The following is a 17,586-nucleotide window of genomic DNA, read 5'->3' on the forward strand; positions in this document are numbered from 1 at the left end:
TCGTATAAATCTATCAAAAGCACTTCCACGAACACGCTTGTGTTGCGGCCAGCGTATTGTTGGTATTTGGCTGTCTACCGTGTAATGGCGAAACGGTAACTAATTGCCATTCGCAATGCACAGTTGACGTTCTACTGTAGAGCATCAACTCATCGCTCATTTTATGGAAAACGTCTGTATAGGTAGTAGGTAGTATGTGTGTACTACATTATTTATATAAAATACCCATTTGATATATCATTATATATATATATAAGCTCAGCTTTCACGTTACTATTGGTGTCTAATTGGTAAAGATGAGTTTAAATTCAGGGGCTCGTATGGAAATTAGGTTCTACGAGGACAGCTGTATTGCAAATAAAGATTTGCGACTTTATGTATATTTTAAATGTTTGATCAAAATTTGTACGTTATAAATCAAGTTATTTATCACGCAAAACTATTACGCGTTCTCAACTTGACTCGTGTTTTGCTGTTCAGCCGTACGAAATAATTAATAAACCAAGTTACAAATGTGTGTTGATTTGCAAAATATCATAATCCATAGCCGTGGGCGGGCATCAGGCAAAATAGTTAATTTCGTGTAAGCACGCTTCAATTTGTTGCGCCTTCGATACCGGCTGAATAATTTATTTTCACTGTTGGCACTAAATCAATTGCATTACAACTGTAATGTTTTATACGCTCTTACTGGTAAATTCGTACGGTAACGTCCGCTAGTATTTTACTGTTGACAATGTTTATGTAAGGGCAAATACGTCGACCATAACTAAAGTGTTGTGCAAGATGATTCGGAATATTTTAGCAGTGCTTGTGCTAATCAACCTCAACTACCTGACATGGTAAGTAGACCCGACTTTGCAAAGTCGCCTTACTTATTAGAAAGAGCAAAGCAATGGGGTGAATTTATGTAGTATGAATAAATAATAAATATATGCATCGAACATATATGCTATATAATGTACAACTTATGTGCAACTATCTTAGAAAACGTTGTCTTGACCTCCATGTTTGTATTGTTTTCGTGCCAAGTTACCTTTAACGTTCACACCTTACCTATACGTTTTAGGGTGCTTTCAAATTATACTACCAAGGGAACCACAACGCCGCCTGCCACCAGCAACACGCAGAAGTTGCCCCAAGGGGGGACTGCGGCTGATAAACTTGTGGCAAGCTTTCAAGAGGATTTCATTGTATGACTGTTCATCGTTTCCATAAAGCATTGTTAAATTGAGCGGTGGGTCTTAGCATGTCTGTTTTTTGTAGGGAAATACCCAGCAACCGCCAAACACACGTATAACGGTCAGTCCAGAAGCGGAAAATGTGACGCGTTTTCTTGACAATCTCTTTAATGGTTACGATCGTCGAATTAGGCCAAACCACAAAAGTAAGTAAATGGAATTCGCGTTCATTAGATCTAAATAATTTAAAGGTTATACCCAGATATGCATATGATAGTTTAGTGACATTTGACAAATTCACATTATATTACCTCGAAGTTCCCCCGGTGTATAATTTGTTATTTCCCATGTCTATAATCACTTATAAATATCTTATGATATTTTATGATATTTTATGATATTTTATGATATTTTATGATATTTTATGATATTTTATGATATTTTATGATATTTTACGATATTTTATGATATTTTACGATATTTTATGATATTTTATGATATTTTATGATATTTTATGATATTTTATGATATTTTATGATATTTTATGATATTTTATGATATTTTATGATATTTTATGATATTTTATGATATTTTATGATATTTTATGATATTTTATGATATTTTATGATATTTTATGATATTTTATGATATTTTATGATATTTTATGATATTTTATGATATTTTATGATATTTTATGATATTTTATGATATTTTATGATATTTTATGATATTTTATGATAAAAGTTTAATTTTTCTCGTTTTTCATGTAAGAGAGCCCAGTGAACGTCACAGTGAGCATTTACGTTAACAGCTTTGCTTCGGTTTCCGAAACTACAATGGTAGGTAAACAACGGTTGGCCTACCTAATTTTATGTGTATGTATATATGTATGTATATACACAGCTTTTTGTTCAATAGGACTATCGCCTGACTTTTTTTCTTCGTAATTGGTGGAACGACCCACGCTTAGTTTTCAAAGACTCCTCAGAAGATGTGATTTCTCTACATCATTCCATGTTTCAGAACATCTGGTGTCCAGATATATACTTCACAAACGAAAAAACGAATAGTATCGACAAGGTAGTTGAAATGCCTCGCTTAATAGGCTACCTCAGCATGTAAAGTAGAAAAGATACGTGCAGCTTTTTTAATAAACATTATTTGTGGTAGGCAACAACCCACAACAAGCTTTTGCGGATATACAAAAACGGGGACATTTATTCACGAATAAGGCTGTCTATGTCGCTCGACTGCGCTATGCATTTGCAAAACTTTCCAATGGACATACAAACGTGTAAGATGCAACTTGAAAGTGGTGAGTTTTTTATTCGTTACAGTGGGGAAGGATTCGTTGCAACGCATGGGATTGTTATTAAAGTGGCTTTAGATGCACAGCGTTTTGCTTGGCGCGATATTGTATTATTGTTGTTATGTTTTGCAGCAGCTTTGAAAAATTAGGAGCTGTAATCGGTGCAATAGGGGCATATTATTAGGCAAGTGTTTTTTCTTCATATCATGTCACAATGTTGCTGAAATTGCTTAATAGCTAGAGTAAGAAATGCTCTTTATGCTATTTATCCGGATCTGTTGACCCATTTTGCGCAAATTCGAGGATAACTATGTTTTATAGCACCGAGTTAACACTTCTGCAATGTGTACCTTTCTTAATGGTCGTTTTTTTTAAGTTTTCCGCGGGCTTCGGAATTGCAAGCGTAGCCTACTCAATCAATTTTATTATGCCATTAGCGCTAAATAATAAAGGTTACAAGTTAGTTAATTTTATTATAGTTGGATACGAGTTAAAAGATTTAGCGTTGGAGTGGAAGAATGACACGGTTCCCATTCATCTTTCCAAATTTCTCGCCTTGCCAGAGTTTACTATTCTTGGCTACAAACCCCAGTCTTGCACAAAGTTTCATGAAGGTGGTAAGATTTCTTAGTGGATTTAAAAGTTTAAAGTATCCATAAAATACTCTTTATTGCTATGCGAACTGACGATATTTCAGACTATATTTTCTGACGATAATTCAGACTGTACTTCTTTTAAAACATGGAAACAATAGTTAACATACTTTGTATTGACCATGAGTAACTTTAGGCCACACAAATACCTACCACCAGGTTAAAAAACTTAGCAACACTATTTTCATGAACCTTGAAAAAGATTTGTTCATTTAGTATAGTATGTTTTTTCAAAGATAAACGTCATTAACAAAATGTTACGTTTCAGGCTCCTTTTCTTGTATTGAGGTCGTATTTATTTTGAAGCGTGAGATGGGCTCTTACGTTATCCAGACATACGTGCCCTCCACATTCATCGTGATTATATCCTGGGTTGCCTTCTGGATCAATATGGACTCGGCACCTGCACGAACTGCTCTTGGCATCACCACAGTACTCACAATGACAACACTAAGCTCTGGGACGAAATCGACGCTGCCCAAGGTAGAAACTCCACTCGTAGAAACGTAACTAAATAAATATATGATTTAAAAAGGTTTATCATTCGGTAACCATATTTTCGTATGGTGTACCATAACTAGGCATGCCGCCTTTAGGATGAAATTATTTCCTTAAACGCAAACATACTAGATGCACGAACAAGGTAGGGGTAAATCGTGGAATTTTCTCGTTTACGTAGTTGAAATAGACATAAAGTATAAGAAATGGCCTCGTGCCCACATATAAATAAAGTAGCGTGACGGACAATTTACATTGGCTTGTTGTTGTTTCGTGTGAGCCAAAATTTTCCAGTATTGCGGTCTAGATTTTGGGGTACATGTTGGCCAGCCAGTTTATTGTTTGGTCGTCCAAAGTCTTTAGACCATGCACCCCATGCGGTGCTCTTAGTGTTGGGCAATCGCTAATGATTGTTCTTAGCACCGCACTTACAGTCTTCTGACGTGGCCAGACCCTATTTGCACATTGATGAAAAGGCCAACACGGAGTGAAGCAAATGGTAAAAGTGCTCGACAGGCTATCAAGTTGGTCCTTGGCTGCGAAAATCATCCGGTCGAAAGGCTGGAAGTTTTGGAAGACAGGACGTTGGTGTTGGCCTCAGACAGCCTGTGACAATACGCAAGGCTTTGTTGAGCGTTGTGTCGATGAGTCGAATGACTACTACGACACCAGGCAGACGCACAGTACTCAGCGGTTGAGTAAACAAGGGCCAGGGTTGCTATTCGCAATGTTAAAGCGCATGTACTCCCACCTGTTCCCACCAGACGACGTAGTAACGCGATACGGGATGATAGTAGTTAATTCCGCAGTGATTGCAAGTGCCATCGAAAAGTCTGTCTCCTGTCCAAAGTTACCTTAATATATTTTGGCGTTGGAGAAGGGCAGAATGCCATCGTCGAGGCGGACTTCACGTTCACGCCTTGCTTTCCTGTTGTTAGATGGAAGGCTGCCGTAACAGTTACCTTTCCTGAGAGTCAATTTTTAAGGTACAGGTAGTCGGCGAAGGCTGTCATTTCTTGTGTGAGGGTTTCCTTCAACGACTGGCATCCACAGAGGAATGCAAGATGCTAAGTCGTCAGCATAAGCATACAGTTTTGAGATCATTCCAAGCAAATCACATGCGTAAATGTTGAAGAGTAAAACCATATTTTTATAGCTGTTCCCGCATTATGCACCATATCAGCAAAATTTGAATTGGGACTTGTCGGCTTTCCATATTTGAAGCGCCCGAGAGCGATAACAAACTTGTCCATTGTAAATTGGCCAGATGTGCTACCGCAGTCTGCCTCATTTAACTTCTAGATATCAGACACTTCTTTCGCGGCAAGTCGGGCAGACCTGGATTTGTCATTGTACATTACATTCTTGACAAGTTATGATGCAATGGAATTGGCTGAAAAGCAGCATAGGTGTGGAGGTTTCTTTGTTCTTTCGGTTAGATTGTTAAAAGTACTCCATGCCTTTCGACTTGAGTGAGAAAAGTTGATGGTTTAGACGGTCCCTTCCCAGTGCTCTAGCCTTCGTTGCGGTCAAGATATATCATTAGTTCCGATGCGGCACTGTTAGTAGCAGGATTATTCGGTGCTTCTAAGATATGGAGGTGTACAGGCGCTGGCACTTATTTGGGCTCTCAGTTTAAGACAGGTCGACGCTGATAAGGAATTGGCTTACGGAAGTAAAATGTGTTTCTTAGACAATCACGATGTGTTTAGGTTTCCTATGTAAAAGCGATCGATGTCTGGATGGCCGTCTGTCTGCTTTTCGTCTTTTCTGCTCTTGTTGAGTTCGCAATGGTCGACTTTGTATCGCGCCGAAGCAAAAAACTGCCATCAATTCGACGAAAAAGCAAAAATAATGAAAATGCAAGTAAAACATCTTTTGCCAAAAGTAACCTCTTTATTTGCCCTAAAAAAAATAATGAAACTCGTTTGGATAAAAAGTAAAAAAATCGACAAATCAACATGTTGTATACCTTATTTAACAAAACAAAAATAGTTTCCAAAACACATCTTACGTTACATTTGTTTATAAGCAAACTAATTTTCAATCTACAGCAAGAAACACCAAACGATGCCAAAAGCCTTTCTAGGCATTACCGACGCAAGGCTCAGAGGATTGATGCGGGCTCAAGAATTTTATTTCCCCTCGTTTTTATTATTTTTAATATTTTTTACTGGATATATTATAAGGTAAGAAGAGTTGTGCGTTATTTTAGTACAGGAACACCTGCCTGACAAAACATTAAGTTAATCCACTTTATACAAACATGTTTCTTTAACATGAGGCTAACATGTTTTTATTGTTTCAGATGCAAAAAAACGTCGAAAAAACCTATATGAAGGGAGCCATTCCATTTGATTCAGCACAATCTTAAATTTTATCAAATGTTTACTTTTATCCCCAACCTATTGTTATTTTATTCTAAATAAAGAAGTTGCCCTACAGTATTTGGTTGCTCTTCTGAACTTTTATCAAAGAAATGAAGGAAATACAGCTGGCCTCTAGTGTTAAAACAACCAACCACGTTGATGACGTGAAAAAAATTTCCCTAAAACTTGTAATCTTTCAAACAGGGTAGTACTATTTAATTTTGTGCAATATTTGCCTAATTTGTACAATCCAACCATAAATAGCCTACTATAGATGTGGTGCACTCGGTGACGACTCAGATGAAATAAGAAACAGCAAAACATACACAAAACAAAATCAATATTTGAAAGGTAGGCCTGTATTTAAATCAGTATGGGAAATAATAAGTCATTTCAAGATGAAATCTACTAAGCAAATATAGAAATAATATATGGGAGAATGAAGCATGCTTAGTGGTTCTCAACCTTCTATACTTCGTGACCCCTTCCAAATTTTGACGTAAAAAACAAATAAATATTGCCTTTGAACAAACTTGTAATTTTCATGTTGGAGTCAATGGGTAGCCTACATTCTTTGGATTAGCAATGATGATTAGCAAATGACATGTCATTAGGTATCGGATCGCGAATGCAATGTCGAAACGTGTATCTCTAGTTTTCTCTACTCTTAATCAGGGCTGCGGATTAGGTTAAAAATAACCCCGCCAATTTTCCTAACTAAAATAATGTGGATATTCAGCAATCCACGTAAAGGGGTGTCGTATAATTCATTCACTAACAATACATGTTGGAAAAAAGTTCACCATATGCTATTATACCTTTACAATTTCCAGTTGGCGGCCATATATGAGCTTTGAAATTTGGGACTGCTCATGCGCATGTCGGACTCGGGTAGTTTTACGTGGTCTTACCCGAGTCCCGAGCCCGACTCCGAATCCGCAGCCCTGCTCTTAATGCTGTAAACGTAACATTAAAAATACCTAAACATTCACGTGAATATATTTAGGACAGGCCTGCATACCTTAAAATGGTTCAAGGGCCATTACAAGCAAAAAAACATTGCAGGCCGTATACTGAAGGCGACAGATTATCATATAGTAACATAAATATATTGTTTTTGAGCAAAATATAAAAAAGTGCTTCTATTTGGTTAAAAAAGGCAACGCTTTCAATTTAAAAGCATATACCTGACATATTAGGCACATCAAATAATTTGCATAATGGTCGCGCTTCAAGTTAAAAAACAGAAATTTTACTGTAGCGCTTTAGGGCTGAATAGATTTCCTAAAAACAGACCAAAACGAATTTTTTAATAACAAGAATTGAAGTTAACAAAAAAAGTAAGACCTAATAGCAAAAATATAGTTTGTAGGAGGTAGCCTATTGTTTGCGATTGCCTCCTGGATCAGGCCTATGTTTTTTACAAACTCGCTGTGTTAATGACCCCACAATATTTTGATCCGCGTAGTCTGATGTTGCAAAAATTTCACCCCTGAATTGGCCTTTTACTAAATGATAATAGGCCTACACTTAAACTATTGTTGTTTTCGCCAATCATTACTGCAATAATGTGTGATCGCGCAATACACTAGCTGACTAGCATTAGAGTCCGCAATTATTTAAAATAGAAGTAGCGTTTTACATTCACCTTCTAAGCACTTTACAGTTACCTTGTTAAATCGGCAAAAATATAGTTTGAAGTGACCATATCGTCCGCTTTGGTAGAACCAACGTTTGTAGAACGCAAAAGTAGACCAGGCTTCAAATTCGTTAGGAAAAAAACGTTAACTGCATTAAACTAAACACGTTAGCTTTCGTCCGCACGACTTAGTTAAAAACCATTATATTGTGTTGTTAGGACTATGGAGCAGTGTTCCCTCTAAGCCACACCAGACAAATTGCGTAGTAAAATTTGCCTTTTGCGCACTTACATCATTCTCAACTTAGAAACTGACAAATGTTTACATTTTTTGCCACAGCAGTTTTAATATTTCGCATTGGCCATTATTTCATTGATGTTTGTTGCTAAAATCATGTAACAAATCTCCATTGACGATTATGACGTATACATGTTTTGTCTAATCCAGTGGTCGGCAAACTGTGGGCCGCGAGCTACTTTTTAATAGTTTAGTTTTATCATGTAGTTGTGGGCCGCGTGAATGCTGTAGATATATTGTATTGTATTTTAAAACTTGGTAATTTTTATATTGTCTCAGCGTGGTCCAGAGCCGCGTACCAAATGAGGCCCGGTGAGCGCCCGTCAAACTATATTTTTTGCCAACTTTAACTACGTAAACGCAAATTTTTTCGCGCTCGGCGCTTATATTCTTCCTTTTAAAATATGTTTTACATTATGGCATGGCAGTATTTTCGGCATGAAAACGCAGTGTAATATTTCACCTTTCTTGGTGAAATTTCCCCTACAAAAAATAATTTCTACCAACATAGAGTTTATGTAGTTCTTTCTTCACGATTTAATATTGCTGTTATATCGTGAGTAACGTTTATCCAAAATTTTATTACACGATTAAAAATGTATGCCTTTTTGCGTTACGTACTATTTACCGGTATATGATTGCGGGGCCGCCATACAGTGGTAATCTTTTATGCATTGTGTAGGTTATGTTAAAGACTTTAAGCCTAAGGTAAACGTTTCGCATTCTAGTGCCTCCAACTCAAAACAAATATCCGTGGTGGGCGTTCAATAGTTCTGAAAAGAGTTCTTTGGCCCGCGACAAAAAAATTTGCCGAACACTGGTCTAATCGGTTTTCATCATCCATTCTGTGTATGCTTTTCATCTCACGTAGAATTAAATGTCCACACAGGTAAACCAAGATTTAAAAAAATGAGTTTAGAGTCCTGAACACAGCCTTGGAGTGTTGGACAATATTTCGGGATCAAAAACTGAAATGCATTTTTGGGGAAGTATATTTTTACGTTAACATTGTGCAGACACAGCTGTGGGGTCAATGGCCCACACAAATTGGCAAAATCATTTTGATAAATGCCCATGAGCGAGTAGTTCACGAATCTTGATTGTGTGCTATGCCATCTTTCGAAATTAGACCCAAATAAGGGCATATTTTTTCGCGCGATCGCTTTGTTGCCATATATTTGAAGTATTTAAACCCGATTCTAGTTGCACATACAAGTTTCTTGAGAATATTTGTTTCACGACGTCACGCTTTGTGATGTCATCTCTAACATTTTTGCGACTCACCCCCATACATCGAACAATGAACTTCCGCGGGCCCCTGCCAACTCAGCCCTAAAATTTTCTTGCGCACTACAAAAAATATTTGCTTAGTAGAAAGTTTTCTTAGATAAAACTTAGATGAAACACTGCTATGGAGGTATATGTTGCAAAATAAGATATTCACTTTTAATGTTGCTCTAAAGCAGCGGTTCCCAAATTTTTCTAAAAATTCTGCCTGGCGGACCCGTTGCAATTATTTTGATATTTCGCGGCCCTATGAAATTTCAAGGGTCAGTTGACCTATATTTCATGTAATACACTAGTGCAGTCACGATTCTTTCTCATGTAACAACCTTCGAAATCAGGGTGGTCCACGGTTGACTGCATCGCGGGCCACAATATTTCTTGCATATTCTTTGCGGGCCACATAAAGTAGGCTAAATGCGTACCAGGAGCGGATCAACGTTTTTCGTTTGGTCGAGGCATGAAATGTTTAAAGATAACGTCACAAAGTAATATCAAAAGACAGATACGCTCCAGAAACTTACTTCTGTCGTCGAACTTGTGCGCAAATAAAATCGAATGTTATGAGACTGGGAAAACTGGTGTGCGCGAAGCGCGAAAAATTTGCGTATTTGACAAAAATTTTAATTAGAAGACTGCATTTTATAACCGTGAACGTTCGTGTAAAAGAGATGTTGCATACTCCCCAATCGCTAAATTACAAAGACGTTATCATTTCGCGCAAAAAGGTTTACTTAACCAGATCTATTTGGCTGAAATTGCAACTGGGTTTGGACCACCCTGTTCTAACTAATGTGAACGATTCGCTGATAGCAGGTAGTACAGCATAATAGATGCTTTATGATGTCACAATAGATATCATAAAACACGCTATGATCGAATAATAAAGCATAACTAAAGACAATAAAGATGACAGATAATGTTTAAAACATAGACTAATGTTTAAAAACTTAAAAGACTAATTCTCCTTGCGGACCCTCTGAAACTGCTGTACGGACCCCAGTTTGGGAACCGCTGCTCTAAAGTCTAAACAAGTCAACCATTTATGCCTTTAAGTTATATGGTTTAAGGATAGAATGCTATTTCCTAGAACTTTATAGGACAATGGCTCAAATATAGGAAAACTCTAACTCCAATAAAACAACGCACGTGAGCACTGTTCATTATAGGCTGCTTCACAGCACACACGGTTGTGATTGCAAGGCAAAGGAGGTTTGTGTTTACTTAGCCTAGTCGTCATCCGCAGCGCCACTTACTTCGATGAAGGGTCGGCCTGAACCAGTTTAATAGTTTTGTAAAACTTTAAATGCATTCTACAAAACGATTTTAACCGTATATTTTGCAATCTGTAAGACCATATTTTATATTTGTTAAGTACATTTTTCGATGTCATAAAAATACAGTATGAATAACCCTGGAATAGAGTTGGACTTGGGCTGGATTCAGAAAACCACCATTAACTTGCCTGCTGTTAACCGAAGAGCTGCTACTCTGTCAACAAGGAGGACTGTTAAAAAGTCGTGGCAAGCAGCATGGCTTCTTCGGGCAGTGACATGCATTGACCTAACTACTTTATCAGGTGATGACACGCCAAGCAATGTGCAGAGGTTATGCTACAAAGCAAAATACCCTATACGCCCAGATCTCTTGGAAGGTTAGGAGTTGGTTATATATTAAATTTGAATTTTAATGTAAGTAACAAATTTCTCTTGTTTTGCAGCAATGGGAATGCAGGACGAAGGCATTACTGTTGGAGCCGTTTGTGTGTATTCATCGCGTATTCCAGAGGCTTTGAAGTTTCTAAAGGAAGCAGGAGCCGAAAACATTCCAGTTGCCTCTGTTGCCACTGGATTCCCAGCTGGACAAACTCCATTGGAAACAAGATTGGCCGAAATATCTAGAGCAGTAAAGATGGGAGCCACTGAAATTGATATTGTTATCACAAGAACTAAGGCATTGCAAGGAAACTGGAAGGGAATTTATGACGAAGTTAAGGCTTGCAAGGAAGCCTGTGGTGATGCACATATGAAAACAATCCTTGGAACCGGAGACCTGGGAACCTTAACAAACGTTTACAAGGCAAGCTTAGTCTCAATGATGGCTGGATCTGATTTCATTAAAACTTCAACAGGAAAGGAGGGTGTCAATGCAACCCTTCCTGTTGGCCTTGTTATGGTCAGAGCTATCAGAGATTATTACCATCAAACTGGATTTAAAGTTGGTTTCAAGCCAGCTGGTGGGATTCGCAGTGCAAAGGATGTCTGCACTTGGTTGTCGTTAATAAAAGAAGAGTTGGGAGATGAGTGGATGAAAAACAGTTTGTTCCGTGTTGGCGCTTCATCCCTTTTAACCGATATTGAAAGGCAGTTATACCATTTTGTGACTGGGCGCTATGCTGCAGCTCACCAGTTACCTCTTGCATAAAATCAATAACTTAATAATTTGCCACTGTATATTGTATAATGTATATACATCAATAATATATATAAACTACAAAATGTTGTAAAATTAATCTTATGGAGAAATCATAATGGGTTGACAATGGTGTGGATTGTAAGTTTCAATTGATTTTGTAGCAATCGGTGTGCTTAATGTATTGTTGTCGATTAAATTTTTTTGAGTGCTAATTGTAAAAATAAATATGCCTATTTCTAGAAAACCAAAGTTAGGCCATAATGAAATCTGATACATTATATTTGGATCTTCAAAATAGACAAAGCCCTACTGGACATGGACACATGTTTAGCAATGCTACTCAAACGGTCCTTCTAGTTGCATCATACTGCTCAAAGCTTGATATAAATTTATGTTTTGTTTCAAGAGATAACAATTGTGAAAAAGTGGACAATTTACACTCAATTACAGAAGGTTTTTTGATTCCTGAAAACTGTTTTAACAAAGTTAAAACGAAACACATTTCCTCTATTCCCAAGTATGTTGTTGATTGCAGCTTTCCAGTTATATATCTCCATAGTCAAACTTACCTAGTATCTGGTCTGTGTCATGTTATAAGGCAATTGGTAAAACTAGCTTGTGTTTCACACAATCAATCATTAAAGTTCCTTTTAGGACATAAACAATGTTGCCTAAAGGCATCGTCAGAAATCAGTTCAAGGACTAGACTGTGTGAAGCTCTTGCACCTTTTGTTATTGATGAGTGGTATTCAGACAGTGGAAGGTTTGGTGAAACTCCAAAACCTATTAAAGATTTGGAACACGTATTTGCACAGCCAGTGGTAATACATAACATGGATAAATGTCAAAGAGTTGTACTGGACAAGTTAAAAAGAAAGGCACATGATACAGAGCAACCTGAGCCAACAAATAAATCAAAAAGAAGCAGTAGGAAGGAAGTAGTTGCAACCCAAGATTTGCCGCCATTGGAACATGTATTTGTTGAAGGAGTGGAATTTGCTTTGTCAGACTTGGCGCTTTTACCAATGGTACACGCGTTTCTTCTGGCAAATAAATCAAATTTGAAGATTGTGTATGATGAGATTAGACTTATCATGACATGGTATGAGCGTCTTCAAAGCATAAAACCACTCACTCTTGCAGTGAAACAATGTGGGGTGCAATTTATTCCTTTTGGCACCTTCATTAACAGTTCTTCCAACAAACTTGAAGCAGCTAAATGTCAAATTTTACAACTTGCAACAAATACACCAAAGCATTGTAAAAAAGAAAAGTATGCTAAAAGTATTTTTTACACATAAATTATTTTTCGTTTAATCAAAGCATACTTAAATGATAAAAATGAAATAAATAATCTTATGCTGTTGCCTGATGTATGATACCATAAATTTTGTGTTTACAGAAAATTGTTGGAGAAAACTATCAGAAGAGACCTACCAAACATCCTGGAAAAAGTTGAAAATTCTATGCCACTAGATTTTTTAGAATTTAAAACTAATGAACTTTTTGTTGACTGGAAAAAGATTCCCCGAGATGTCCACCCAACAACTGTAACTATATCCTATTGTAAAATACGTAAATAAAAGTGTACTATATAATTTTTTTTTCTATAGTTTGATTGATGACCAATAACCATTCAGATTAACAACATCATATTTTAAATATTATATGTTGTGATTTCACCAAATCACATACATATTGTTTTTTTTAAACCATATGGTTAAATTAGAGCTTAGATGATAAACACAATTGGTAGTTAATTTAAAACTGTACAGACATTTCTGCTTTATAGGGAGAACTCACTGAACTAAGGGCAATCCGAAAGTGTCGTCAAATTGAAAACATTTTGCAGGCTGTAAAGCTAATAGCAAAACCTGACAGCAAAATAGTGGACTTTTGTTGTGGTGGTGTAAGTATCTTCTGTAAAACTATATATTGTGCACAAAACACTAAACCTGTTACAACTGTATAGGGCCATGTTGGCATTGCCCTAGCATATTTTCTTCCCCATAGCCAAGTGGTTTTAATTGATAATAAGGAAGAATCATTGGATCGAGCAAGAGCCAGGATCATTAGTCTAAATTTGAGCAATGTGATGACATACCAATGTAATCTTGAACATTTCAAGTAGGAGTTTTTAATTTCAAAATATACAACCTGTGTTTAAGGTTTAAAATTATTTTTCTCTTTTTTAAAGGGGCAATTTTGATATTGGAGTAGCACTGCATGCATGTGGAGTTGCCACTGACATGGTTCTCAACAAGTGCTATAGTCAAAATGCATCTTTTGTTGTTAGTCCTTGTTGCTATGGCAGAATACAAAATACTGACAATATATCTTATCCACAAAGGTTTGTGTAAAACCTGTGCTGATGAACTGTATTTAGGTCTGCCAAATATGATATTAATCAATTTGTTTCATCTTAGCAAAGCGTTTGTTAATATTCCCGCTAATTTCGATGAAATGTTGGTTTTGGGAAGGGGTGGTGATCAAACAACTTGGAACTTTGACTCTATAAAAGCACTGCAAGGTTGTTGTCATATTTCCTGCAATGTTATCCAATGACAAATTAAATATGTTAATTGTACATTACTGTTTCAGGAAAAAGATGTATGGGAATTGTTGATACTGACCGTTTGCTCGCTGCTCAAAGCAGAGGATACAAAACTAAACTCTACACTATGCATCCACTCAATTGCTCCCCTAAAAACAATTTGCTGATAGGAATGAGATAAATTGACAACACAGCATACATTTTTTAATAAGGAATGACGACACCACAAATACAGCATGCATACTTTTTATCCACATGCTTGGTTTATATTAGTAGTGCTTTTACTTATTTGATTGGACTATCAATCATTGTTTGTGCTTTGCACACACCCTTTCCTTCGACAGTAAATGGAACTCCTTTATAACAAGCGATGCAGTCTTTGTCAGTATGGAGGTCAGGTTGTACTTTTTCAAATATCTTTTTCTTAGGGTTAAGCATAGCATCAGGTTGCCCTAAAGTAATAGTAATAGCAATTGATATGCAACTCAAAAGCTATAACATTTAACCATTAATTAGATGATCCAGCACTTACCAGTATAGCCTTCAAAAACAATACGGTCTCCTGGTACAGCACTGCTAGGCGGATCTAAAATCTCCACTTTGCTTGCAGTGTTTGCACACATTACCATGGCTTGTGAAAGAATGCCCCTCATCTTTGCCGGTTTTAAATTGCACATGAGCACCACCATACGATCTTGCATCTATCAAAAAGTTGGCACAAGCACCATCAGTGTATTACAATTGAAAGAGTGGTTTTCAAACTAACACACCTGATCAATTGGTATGTGATTTGCGACACCAGTTACAACTGTGCGCAAGCTTTCTTCGCCAGCATCTATTTCTTCAAGATACAATGTGTCTGCATCTGGATGCCGCTTGACAGACATTATTTTGGCAACCCTCATGTCAAGCCTGGAAACATCAATGGGTCGCTCTTCTGGTGCAGGTTTAGGAGTCTTTTTTGGTTTACCATCTACATGGATAAAATGTTATTCATATCCAAGAATATAGAAATATTTAGGAAACACAACAGAATTGTCTAAAAATGTTGTATTGAGTGCTCTTAAAACTATTTAGTAGCAAAGGGAAAAAGGAGATTTACAAACCCTCACAGTTACAAACCTTTCTTTTGCTTTGCTGGTTTGGTATTTAATTTTTCCACTGTTTTTACAGTTTCTTTTTTGGATCCTGTTTCCTTGTTGGGGTTAGATTCTACCGTTTCACTGCTAGCAGTCACTTTAGGTAGGGCAACCTATTTAAAAAAACGATAAAATTAAAGCTTAATCTATATAAACCTTTAAAACTAGGCGTGGTCAAGGCTGCACACTAAATGCATAGCAGGCATGATAAAATTAACAAGAAGAGATCTGAATTCTGAAGTAACATTCAGAGCTTATAGCAGAATCTTTGCTTTTTTTCACTTATAAAACCATAGTCAAATTAAAGCTCCTAATTTTTTTGCAAATTTTAATAAAATCTGTTAGAAAAGTTTTTTGTTAATTCTGATGGTAAGTGTGAGTGTATAAATTAAACACTTTCTATACTTTTTTTTAAGCTGGTTTGTTGTGGAAAATCACATATTATACTTTTGATACCTGTTTAACACCATTCAATTTCTCCAATGTCAATAACTCATTTTTCAGTTTTGCAAGCTGGTTTCTTAACTGCTCATTTTCAAGTCGTAACTTTTCCTCTTCTTGTGAAGCAAAGGAAGAAACTAAGTTGTAATAAAGTAAAATAACTAAACATTGCATTGTATGTTTTACACAAAAATTTGAATTAGTAATAATACAAATATGTCAAATAACGGCTTAAATAAAATGATATAACTCACATTTCAAAGATATTACTTTTATAAGCATTTTAAAGTTCAGTAGACACCACTCATATGGTTGTATTTTATAGAACAACAAACTTTTTTAATAACTTTTATTTTGGATGAAAGGTTTTTCATTACGTACCACAGTAAACTAAACTTCTATGTCTAGAATTGACAACTCGTTTTGTTTGTGTAAAAAATCGGTAGGATTCTAGACCAGCGCCCAGTTCTATATACTTTATTTAGGTGGTATAACAATCGATTTCTTGAGGTTTGTTGAACACTACTACATCGGGCCAATGATCACTAAAATGACCATACTTTTTATTTTGCGCGTTTTATATGTGTATCTTGCCCACTCTAGTTCGCAGTGGGTCTTGTTCGGGTTTACAGCGTTCGAGTTCGTTATTTATTTCACATGTACGTCGACGAAGCAAGCTTGGTTCGTGACTACGTCTCGCGTTTTACGGGGTAACACTAATTTACGGAATGATGAATGGTCGGAACGCTTACAGTATTATTATTAAATAAAATAACACTTGACCCACCTTCACCCAAGCGCTAAACCCCACCCTAACCCAAATATTGTGCGTTGGTTTAATAATTGTTTTAACGGGGTAACACTTAAATTTGTGAGCGTTCCGACCATTCATCATTCCGTAAATTAGTATTACCCGTTTTACGTACAGGTTTGTTCCTTTAATTTAGCCAGATGCTGTCGGAGCACTGTGAGCTTTTCCTCCGCCAACAAAGATCTTTTTGTAAATGCTTCCAAGGTATACTGGTCTGACATCCTTGTACAGTATTTAGCTAGAGCTCGCAGCATTAATGTTATTCCAGTCCAAAAAGTAATATTCAGTGCGAAAAAAACGCCGTGTTAGAGAAATTTAACAATTAAAACGTGAAACTTCTCAACCGTAACAAAATTATTCATCCGTATATTATATTTTACGGTGATTAATGCTGTTTTGTTCAAATCTTTTTGCTGTAACCCTAATGTTTTTAACTACATGCTTAAAATAGGCGTTGTTTAAACCAAATATACTTAAAAACTTGTCTACACATTGAAACTACGGAATGACAAGCTAAATCTACAACGCATATTTACTGCTACAGTCAACTGTCAGCAAATTGCTGGAAGCGTTTTGTCAATCGTCCGAAATTTTCTGTTTTCATTATTCGTGTTAAAGCGAGTTGTCACGAATTTAGTTTCCGCTAGGTGAAATATTTTATATAAGCGAATTGCATTTATGCCAAAAGCAGCAGTCCCACTGTTCACTTAGCTGGAGTCAGATCGCGTACGTTACGGAGGTAATTAATGTACGTTAGGGATGTTCAGATTTACCTTTTTTTTGAAAATTTATGCTTCCTGCTTGATTTCCCATTATGTGTTACATAAAAATCAGTTTCACAAGTTTTCAAAACAATTGGACAACATTTAGGGGCTCCGCAGGCACCCCAAAGTTATCACGGTAGATACTTAAACGTCCATAGTAGGATTCCAAATCCAAGCGTTTTCAGAACGCTTCCTATTGGCTGAAATTTTATGACGTAATAGATTCTTTTT

The 17,586-nt window shown here is 36.5% G+C and overlaps 4 protein-coding genes across 5 annotated transcripts; 3 read left to right on the forward strand and 1 right to left on the reverse strand.

Moving 5' to 3' along the window:
- The first annotated feature begins 786 nt into the window (after positions 1-786).
- On the forward strand, positions 787-6,015 carry LOC146160821 (glycine receptor subunit alpha-3-like). The gene is made up of 10 exons (XM_083385027.1): positions 787-842; positions 1,070-1,193; positions 1,267-1,387; positions 1,953-2,020; positions 2,100-2,261; positions 2,352-2,496; positions 2,970-3,107; positions 3,412-3,626; positions 5,354-5,503; positions 5,950-6,015. The coding sequence occupies exons 1-10, from the start codon at positions 787-789 to the stop codon at positions 6,013-6,015; spliced, it is 1,245 nt and encodes a 414-aa protein (XP_083241153.1).
- Positions 6,016-10,440: 4,425 nt separating this feature from the next.
- On the forward strand, positions 10,441-11,667 carry LOC146160822 (deoxyribose-phosphate aldolase-like). 2 transcript variants are annotated; one of them, XM_083383491.1, is made up of 3 exons: positions 10,441-10,885; positions 10,952-11,205; positions 11,335-11,667. In XM_083383491.1, exons 1-3 carry the CDS (start codon positions 10,636-10,638, stop codon positions 11,653-11,655), a joined length of 825 nt encoding a protein of 274 aa, XP_083239617.1. In that variant the 5' UTR covers positions 10,441-10,635; the 3' UTR covers positions 11,656-11,667. The 2 variants fall into 2 exon arrangements, with proteins under 2 accessions (XP_083239617.1, XP_083239616.1); XM_083383490.1 differs by having other exon boundaries at positions 10,446-10,885; positions 10,952-11,667.
- Positions 11,668-11,904: 237 nt separating this feature from the next.
- LOC146160823 (glutathione S-transferase C-terminal domain-containing protein-like) lies at positions 11,905-15,936 on the forward strand. The gene is made up of 7 exons (XM_083383489.1): positions 11,905-12,919; positions 13,049-13,196; positions 13,439-13,555; positions 13,619-13,773; positions 13,844-13,996; positions 14,073-14,176; positions 14,248-15,936. Exons 1-7 carry the CDS (start codon positions 11,907-11,909, stop codon positions 14,379-14,381), a joined length of 1,824 nt encoding a protein of 607 aa, XP_083239615.1. The 5' UTR covers positions 11,905-11,906; the 3' UTR covers positions 14,382-15,936.
- LOC146160824 (aminoacyl tRNA synthase complex-interacting multifunctional protein 1-like) lies at positions 14,385-16,913 on the reverse strand. The gene is made up of 6 exons (XM_083383492.1): positions 16,707-16,913; positions 15,796-15,917; positions 15,323-15,452; positions 14,971-15,173; positions 14,733-14,901; positions 14,385-14,652 (listed from the first exon to the last, which is right to left on the reverse strand). The coding sequence occupies exons 1-6, from the start codon at positions 16,843-16,845 to the stop codon at positions 14,486-14,488; spliced, it is 930 nt and encodes a 309-aa protein (XP_083239618.1). The 5' UTR covers positions 16,846-16,913; the 3' UTR covers positions 14,385-14,485.
- Positions 16,914-17,586: the final 673 nt, after the last annotated feature.

This window comes from Ascidiella aspersa, chromosome 3, assembly GCF_963924565.1.
Source record: "Ascidiella aspersa chromosome 3, kaAscAspe10.2, whole genome shotgun sequence".
Lineage (NCBI taxonomy): Eukaryota > Metazoa > Chordata > Ascidiacea > Phlebobranchia > Ascidiidae > Ascidiella > Ascidiella aspersa.

Coding starts and splice junctions, on each gene's coding strand:
- LOC146160824 (XM_083383492.1), bottom strand. CDS start 16,845: ATGCTGCGAGCTCTAGCTAAATACTGTACAAGGATGTCAGACCAGTAT. Junction 15,453..15,795: donor AATTGAATGGTGTTAAACAG/GTATCAAAAGTA, acceptor TTTTTTAAATAG/GTTGCCCTACCTAAAGTGAC. Junction 14,653..14,732: donor TGTTTTTGAAGGCTATACTG/GTAAGTGCTGGA, acceptor CTATTACTTTAG/GGCAACCTGATGCTATGCTT.
- LOC146160822 (XM_083383490.1), top strand. CDS start 10,636: ATGAATAACCCTGGAATAGAGTTGGACTTGGGCTGGATTCAGAAAACC. Junction 10,886..10,951: donor ACGCCCAGATCTCTTGGAAG/GTTAGGAGTTGG, acceptor CTTGTTTTGCAG/CAATGGGAATGCAGGACGAA.
- LOC146160823 (XM_083383489.1), top strand. CDS start 11,907: ATGAAATCTGATACATTATATTTGGATCTTCAAAATAGACAAAGCCCT. Junction 12,920..13,048: donor AAGCATTGTAAAAAAGAAAA/GTATGCTAAAAG, acceptor TTGTGTTTACAG/AAAATTGTTGGAGAAAACTA. Junction 14,177..14,247: donor CTCTATAAAAGCACTGCAAG/GTTGTTGTCATA, acceptor TTACTGTTTCAG/GAAAAAGATGTATGGGAATT.
- LOC146160821 (XM_083385027.1), top strand. CDS start 787: ATGATTCGGAATATTTTAGCAGTGCTTGTGCTAATCAACCTCAACTAC. Junction 1,194..1,266: donor GCTTTCAAGAGGATTTCATT/GTATGACTGTTC, acceptor TGTTTTTTGTAG/GGAAATACCCAGCAACCGCC. Junction 3,108..3,411: donor CACAAAGTTTCATGAAGGTG/GTAAGATTTCTT, acceptor GTTACGTTTCAG/GCTCCTTTTCTTGTATTGAG.